General features: G+C 45.8%; 1 protein-coding gene across 1 annotated transcript; it reads left to right on the forward strand.

The window, feature by feature from the left end:
• Positions 1-265: 265 nt before the first annotated feature.
• On the forward strand, positions 266-3,094 carry LOC107102868 (galactose-specific lectin nattectin-like). The gene is made up of 11 exons (XM_015402313.1): positions 266-311; positions 406-500; positions 980-1,021; positions 1,261-1,302; positions 1,458-1,487; positions 1,628-1,663; positions 1,756-1,791; positions 1,901-2,010; positions 2,171-2,305; positions 2,601-2,709; positions 2,847-3,094. Exons 2-11 carry the CDS (start codon positions 440-442, stop codon positions 2,909-2,911), a joined length of 666 nt encoding a protein of 221 aa, XP_015257799.1. The 5' UTR covers positions 266-311; positions 406-439; the 3' UTR covers positions 2,912-3,094.
• The last annotated feature ends 4,325 nt before the right edge of the window (positions 3,095-7,419 follow it).

Here is a 7,419-nt window from a genome sequence, read left to right on the forward strand (position 1 = left end):
AAAATAATGGTTTTGACAACTGAGAAGGAAAAGTGAAGTTCAATTGTCTCCCTTCCTGAACACACATATCAACACTCATGTCAAACTGAAACAACATACAGACTCATGTTATGTGATACACACATGTAACACTATAATGAACATGGAACATTCTATATGTTTGAGTTTTTTTTGTATGTTTGCGAAATGCTATCATTTTAGGGTCTAGTTCCTGGTAGTAACAATATAAAAAGGTTTGGTTTTGGAGCTGATCACCACTTCCAGACAGAAAAGCTGAGGCTAAAGTCTGAAACTACACTAAAAGAAAGAAGGTAATTCTTCTCTGAAATTTCTTTCATTTTATGTTATACCAACAATTATTTATTTACAGTAAACGATTTGATGTCTGTTTTCTTCTTTTTCGAGGTGAACATTTTTCTCCACCTGCATTGTCTCCATCATGAAGCTGCTTACTCTGTCATTCCTTCTTTGTGCCCTGCTGGCCCTCAGCCTTGCAGCTGGTAAGTATATTATGTCTGACATATGATATACATAAATCATTTCCACAGAATCATAAGTATAATAATATAAAACAATATTTACATCCGAATGTTATCTAAGAGTATTTGCTTCTAAAATGCTTAATCTAATACCAGGATCTTTTTACAGATTGGCATATTAAACATATAATGTGTCCACTACATATGACTCTACATTATAGTTGCGTCAAACTAATGTTGAGTTCATTCTTAAAGAATTGCAGATACTAGTACACAGTAATTAGACAAGTCTCCATGTTGTGCTTTTTTTTTCTTCTATGTAAGTTTTCTATATTAAAAGTTCTACATGGCCAAAGTGACATGTTTAGGTTAAAAGCTCTCCAATAATGGAGCTCAGATTTAAGCGTCAGTGCTCTCCTTCCGTGTTCCCAGCTGTAATCAGATAGACGAGCTGAGTGCATAAAGATTGGCTGCAATAATGCCGCATTTTCCCTCCACAGATGCAAAGAATGAGTCTGGGAAAGAAGAGGTTGTTTCTAAAGGTGGGTGTACAATAAATCATTATAAAAGACTAAAATCCAATCAAATACAGAAAGTTTTATAATAATATAATAAAAGTTGACTTAAACTGTGTTATAATAGAACTAATTTGTGATTAGTTGAGTAACTTGTCTCTCTAGATAAAATCACTTCAGGTCTAAAAAAAAGGGTGGAATAAAAATCAGATAGAATAGCTGAGTACATAAAATACACCTTAAATGAAGCCGTTTAAATTCCACAGCGGCCGAGGATGAAAGTGAAACTGACAAGGTTGTTTCTGAAGGTGAGCCCGCAATACATCATCATGATCAAGAAAGAAATAATAAAGACACCATTTACATCATATGTAAAGAAATGAATCTGTGCTAATTTACACACTTTAAAGATTTATGTTTAAGAGTTCTACTGTTCTTTTAACTTTAATTTTTATTTGTCCAGAACCCGAGAATGAGGAAACTGCTCCAGAAGGTGAGTTAAAATTAGAAAAGCTGTCAAAGATGACATAGGAAACCTGGTCAGTAAATGGAATCTATCTTTCCCATATTTATTTTAAAACATATACTTTATTTAACTGTGAATTAATGTTAGCGTTTTCTTCCCCGCTTTAGAAGATGATTCTGAGGAGGAGGATGCAGTTCCAGAGGGTTAGTTTGAATTGAATTCCCTCTAACTGTAGTTACAGTAACCAATCAAATTGAAGAATATAAAATACCTGAAATATGTGCAATTCTTTCAGAAGCAGAACAAACTGAAAGCGATGCAGACCAATCAGGTAGGTTGTGGAAAAATGGCATCAGAAAAATTGCAACATAAACATTTTTTTTTTTGCAAAAAGGTCTTGATATTTTAATGTTTTACATTCTTTACTGTGTTTCCATCAGAGAAAAGCCACGTGGTCAAGAGAGCGACATCTTGCCCCAGCGGTTGGACAAAATATGGATCTCGTTGTTACCTCTATGTTGCAGCTAGTTACACCTGGGCTCAGGCTGAGGTAGCAAGCTCTCTATCACAAAATTCACATTCCAAAGTGATTTTTATACTTTAAATTCCAAAATAATGTTTAGGAAAACAAAGCAGGATTTGAATATTTAAAAAACTTCTCTCCTCCCAGTTAATAGTTACTTCTTTTTTGTGTCTTAATACCACTTCAGCGATACTGTGTCGCCCAAGGTGGAAACCTCGCATCTGTACGAAGCTCAACTGAATATAATTGGCTAAGAAGCTATATTTACAGCAGGGCTCGTTCATACAGAATGACTTGGATCGGAGGTTCTGATGCTCAGCAGGTATGTCTAAGGACCTATTATTAGTATTGTTTTCTAAAATTAATGCACAACTTTAAACATGTTTATTTTTCTCTTTTACCTAAGAAAGGTACCAATAACTACCTAGGCAATAAATGTACAATTAATATTCGACATCTTTAGCCTGCTGTTGTTTATAAAGCTGTGAAGAATCTATTTCTTTGTCAATCTTCTATGTTTTTTTTTTAATTTCAGATATGTACCCATTACTTCTTTCTTCTCCTCATACTATGTGGTATAATATGCTTTAAATGTTGTGTGCTCTAATCTTCTCTAGGAGCGTTACTGGTTTTGGAGCGATGGGACTCCTTTCAGGTATAATTCCTGGTGCTCAGGCATGCCGAGGACAAGTTCCAGCTACAACTGTCTTGTCATGAACTACTCAGGTAATCTATTTAAAGAGTCAGGGAAAAAAAAGTGTTTGTGATACTTAATTGATCTAAAACAAAAAAGTCTAACCGTTATTCTGAATAATAAGTTTCTCTAGGAGGTTTAATAACAATCTTTTAATCCCCACATTTAGCTTGCAGATGCTCTTTGGACTACCCATGCACTCATCGATACCCATTCGTCTGTGTCAGGAAATAAACACCACAAGTGAAGAATCATTATGTGGAAAAAATCTAATTGGTCTTATTTTTCTTAAGCTATCCTCTTTTACTGCAATGCTAAGTGTTTGAAGCGACAAGATAAAGAAAATCAGGTTGATTGTCTCTGAGGTCATGCACCAAAGAGCCAAAAAGGAAGAGTTCTGGAAAGAGTGTTTTATGCAAAGCTTTTTTTCTGCAGAGTAACTGTGTTTTTTCTTTTTCCTAATAAATTTTCTGAAGCATTAAAAGAAGTTGTCTCTTTGTCTTTATCTGCCATTTTTGGAAGGTTTTTCTCTGGACATGTTGGCTTTTGTCATGATGGATCTCACTGACTTAACCCACATGCAGAACACCACGGAGTCAGGTTAGGGGCCGGGGGAAAAATGACCCGATTGTCCTACTTGTCCTAATTGACTACTGGCCTGTTTGGGTCCCAAATGGCAGGAAGAGCAACTGGGCCACCCCGGTACTCCTTAAACAGTGCCAGGAAGGTCCCAAATGGGCCACTTGAGTGCATATGCAATACAGAGCAGACCCACTGGGTGGCAGTCTTGCCTTTGGTTTCTGGCGTGCCAGAAGTCGGTCCGAAGTGGGAATTTTGGGTGGATTTTGTTTTTTAACAGTTTGAGTGCCGGTGGTGGGTTGAGGTGGGACAAAGGGGACCAAAGAGGGCCAGATGTGTGTAATAAGTACTTTTACGGCGTTATCGGAGCGTTTTGCGAGGGGTGAGGTGGGACAAAGGGGACCCAAGTGGGACAGATGAGAGTATTAAGTACTTTTACAGTGTTGTCGGAGCGTTTGGCGAGGGGTGAGGTGGAACAAAGGGGTCCCAAGTCGGACAAAGGGGATCATTGTTGGGTTTTTTCGAGCTTTTGAGTGCCAGTGTGGGCTAAGGTGGGCAAAACGGGTGGTGTGTGGGACATGATGTGGGTTCTGGAGAACCAGGGGCTGCTCCACAGAGGTTGATGCGGGCCCAGAATGCTCCGTCTCTGGGGAGAGGAGCTCCACTTGCTCCGCTGGTTCTGGAGGCGCAGTGTGTGGATCCCAGTGTGTGAATGTAGTCAAATGCTGAATTTTAAATCTTTCCTATTTAAAAGTTGAAGTTGAAAGTGGGTTATCTCACAGGATTGGGAAAACGCATGTGTGGGTTTCACCACGCGGTGTGGTTTTACAAAGTTTTCTAGGGGTCAAAGGTCAAGTGCTCTGTGGCTTTCTGTCCTTTTAATGCTCAGCTCTGTCCCCCGAATGAGCATATTTTAAAAAAAGCAGGGGCCCTGCAGGTGGAGGTCGGACTGTGCGCTCAGCCCATGGCGGGCCCGCAGTGCTCTGTCTCTGGGGAGAGGATCTCCATGGGCCCGGTCCCTGGTTCTGGACCCTGGTTCTGGACCCAGGCCCTGCCGAGTAAAGTCCCCTGTGATGTCGAGTTCTGTCCTATTAATATTGTTTATTTTCCACGGGCCCTGTGTGGCGTTCTCTAGGGGTCAAAGGTCAAGTGCTGTGTGGCTTTCTGTCCGTTTAATGCTCAGTTCTGTCCCCCGAATGAGCATTTTAAAAAAGCATGGGCCCTGCAGGTGGTTGTGTGGAGGTCAGACGGTGTGCTCAGCCCGTTTGCAGGCAGGCCTGTGGTGCTCTGTCTCTGGGGAGAGGATCTCCATGGGCCCGGTTCCTGGTTCTGGACCATGGGCCCGGTCCATTGGCCTGGTCCCTGGTTCTGGACCCAGGCCCTGCAGAGTAAAGTCCCCTGTGATGCCGAATTGTGTCCAATTAATATTGTATATTTTCCTATTGCCCTGTGTGACGTTCTCTAGGGGTCAAAGGTCAAGTGCTGTGCGGCTTTCTGTCCGTTTATTGCTCAGCTTTGTCCCCCGAATGGATCTCCATGGGCCCGGTCCCTGGTTCTGGAGCCTGGGCCCGGTCCATGGGCCCTGCAGGTGGTTGTGTGGTGGTTAGACGGTTCGCTCAGCCCGTCTGCAGGCGGGCCCGCGGTGCTCTGTCTCTGGGGAGAGGATCTCCATGGGCCCGGTCCCTGGTTCTGGAGCCTGGTCCCGGTCCATGGGCATGTGGCGGGCCTGGGGTGCTCTGTCTTTGGAGAGAGGATCTCCATGGGCCCGGTCCCTGGTTCTGGAGCCTGGTCCCGGTCCATGGGCCTGTGGCGGGCCCGGGGTGCTCTGTCTCTGGGGAGAGGATCTCCATGGGCCCGGTCCCTGGTTCTGGAGCCTGGTCCCGGTCCATGGGCCTGTGGTGGGCCCGGGGTGCTCTGTCTCTGGGGAGAGGATCTCCATGGGCCCGGTCCCTGGTTCTGGAGCCTGGTTCTGGACCCAGGCCCTGCCGATCACTGTCCCCTGGTGTCGACACCTGTCCCTGGGGTGTGCACTGGTTCTGAACCGGGCCCCATGGTTCTGGAGGCCTGTGGAGAACCAGGGCGGTCCAGGGCCCGCTTCATGGGCCCCCCTGGTTCGGACCCAGGCCCTGCCGATCACTGTCCCCTGGTGTCGACACCTGTCCCTGGGGTTTGCACTGGTTCTGAACCGGGCCCCATGGTTCTGGAGGCCTGTGGAGAACTAGGGCGGTCCAGGGCCCGCTTCATGGGCCCCCCTTGTTCTGGAGCCTGGTTCTGGACCCAGGCCCTGCCGATCACTGTCCCCTGGTGTCGACACCTGTCCCTGGGGTGTGCACAGGTTCTGAACCGGGCCCCATGGTTCTGGAGGCCTGTGGAGAACCAGGGCGGTCCAGGGCCCGCTTCATGGGCCTCCCTGGATCTGGAGGTGTTGAACCGGGTCTGCTGAGTCTTGTCCCCTGATGTTGACACCTGTTCCTGGGGTGAGGGGCTGCACTGGGTGGCCTTGCCCCTGGTAAGGTGGTAAAACTTTGAAAAAAATCCAAAAAATGGTTTAAAGTTTAAAAATATGAGCTTTAACATGCTGACGGCTGTCCCAGTGCTTCAATCTGGCCAGATGTCCATTCATTGTTGTTATTGGGTCGCTGTTAACCAGGTAAGTTTGTAAAATTTAGAAAAAAAGTACTTTTACAGCGTTATCAGAGCGTTTGACGAGGGGTGAGCTGGGACAAATGGGACCCAAGTGGGCCAGATGTGAGTAATAAGTACTTTTACGGCGTTATCGGAGCGTTTGACAAGGGTTGTGGTGGGACATATGGGGTCACTATTGGGTTAGGGTTAAGACATGTCCAGTTGTTCAGAATAGTCCTGTGTCCATCAGTTAGTGCCTCTGGGTGACCGTGCCCCTGGTAAGACAAAGTTTTCATTTGGCCCATTCAAAATGCGCCGGGTTGGTACGTTCTCTCATCCCAAGACATGTCCAGTTCTTCGGTATAGTCCTGTGTCCATCAGTTAGTGCCTCTGGGTGACCGTGCCCCTGGTAAGACAAAGTTTTCGTTTGGCCCATTCAAAATGCGCCGGTTTGGCACATTCTTTCATCCCAAGACATGTCTCAACCCTAAATGCCTCCTCTTGTCCATAGTTTCTCGATGCAGGGACATGTCCAATGTCTCGGTGCGCCCGATTGTCTCAATGAAAAGAACTACCGGGCTGTCCCATAGTTAGATCCACACTAATGTCTAATATGCAGTAATGCGGGGTGTCCCCAGCCAATCGTCCTATACTGAGTTATACAAAGTGTCCCGGCGCCCTCTGGTGGTCAATCGGTGAATCTACCGATTCGATACCCTAACCTGCCCCTTTTTGTGAAACTTTGCCCTGTTTGGGGGTCCGCCACGGGCTCAGGGTGGGCGTTAAAAATCGGGTGACCCGGGCATAAGGGTCACAAGGGTTTGCCCTGTTTTTTGGCCCCGGGCCCGTGCCCCTGTGACCTTTAGTTTGGCCCCTAAAATTTTTGAAAAAAGGCAGTTTATTGCCCCCTCCTGGCCGAAAACTCTCTCAGTCCCCTATTGTAGGTTAAAAGTTTCAACAGTTTATTTAAATAAACACACAGAGTTATTAGTTTGCACTGATTCTGGTACAGGTCCGGGACTGGATTCACAGAGTTCTCTGTAGAGTGGGACAGTTTGGTTAGCCAGGCAGCAGTGACGTCTTGACAGTGTTTGATACTGAGTTGTACCTGATTAGGTTCAGACTGAGCGGTGAGAGAGGGAACCAGTAGGGTCCAGAGACAGAGGGTTCAGCAGAGAGCTTCGCAGCGGCAGAGCTTGGCTTCAGGCTAGTGAGGTTCAGACCTTGAATTATTCTCCTAGTTCTCTCCAGAGAACTGGCAGGGAGATGCAGGCTGAGGTTCTTCAGGTTTGGCTCCTCAGAGCAGGCAGGCAGGTTTCCAAATATGAGCTCCTCCAGAGCTCCAGACTCCAGACAGAGTTTCCTATGAAGCAGAGAAGACAAAGGCTGGTTAGAATCAGGGTTACTCTCCAGAGTAGTCAGAGATTCTAAGGTCAGACTTGGCTCAGGTTCTGCTAACCAAAACTGGTCAACACTCCAGCGCTGAAGGGAAGTCAAGCCGCTGCTTATATAGCTGGTCTCCTGATGAGATGAATCAG

This window comes from Cyprinodon variegatus, unplaced genomic scaffold, assembly GCF_000732505.1.
Source record: "Cyprinodon variegatus isolate N-32 unplaced genomic scaffold, C_variegatus-1.0 Scaffold1334, whole genome shotgun sequence".
In the NCBI taxonomy this organism is placed as follows: Eukaryota; Metazoa; Chordata; class Actinopteri; order Cyprinodontiformes; family Cyprinodontidae; genus Cyprinodon; species Cyprinodon variegatus.

What these genes read in the sequence shown, in the direction of transcription:
- LOC107102868 (XM_015402313.1), top strand. Translation starts at nt 440, where the DNA reads ATGAAGCTGCTTACTCTGTCATTCCTTCTTTGTGCCCTGCTGGCCCTC. An exon ending in AGAAGAGGTTGTTTCTAAAG is followed by an intron (nt 1,022 to 1,260) that starts GTGGGTGTACAA and finishes TAAATTCCACAG; the next exon opens with CGGCCGAGGATGAAAGTGAA. An exon ending in TGAGGAAACTGCTCCAGAAG is followed by an intron (nt 1,488 to 1,627) that starts GTGAGTTAAAAT and finishes TCCCCGCTTTAG; the next exon opens with AAGATGATTCTGAGGAGGAG.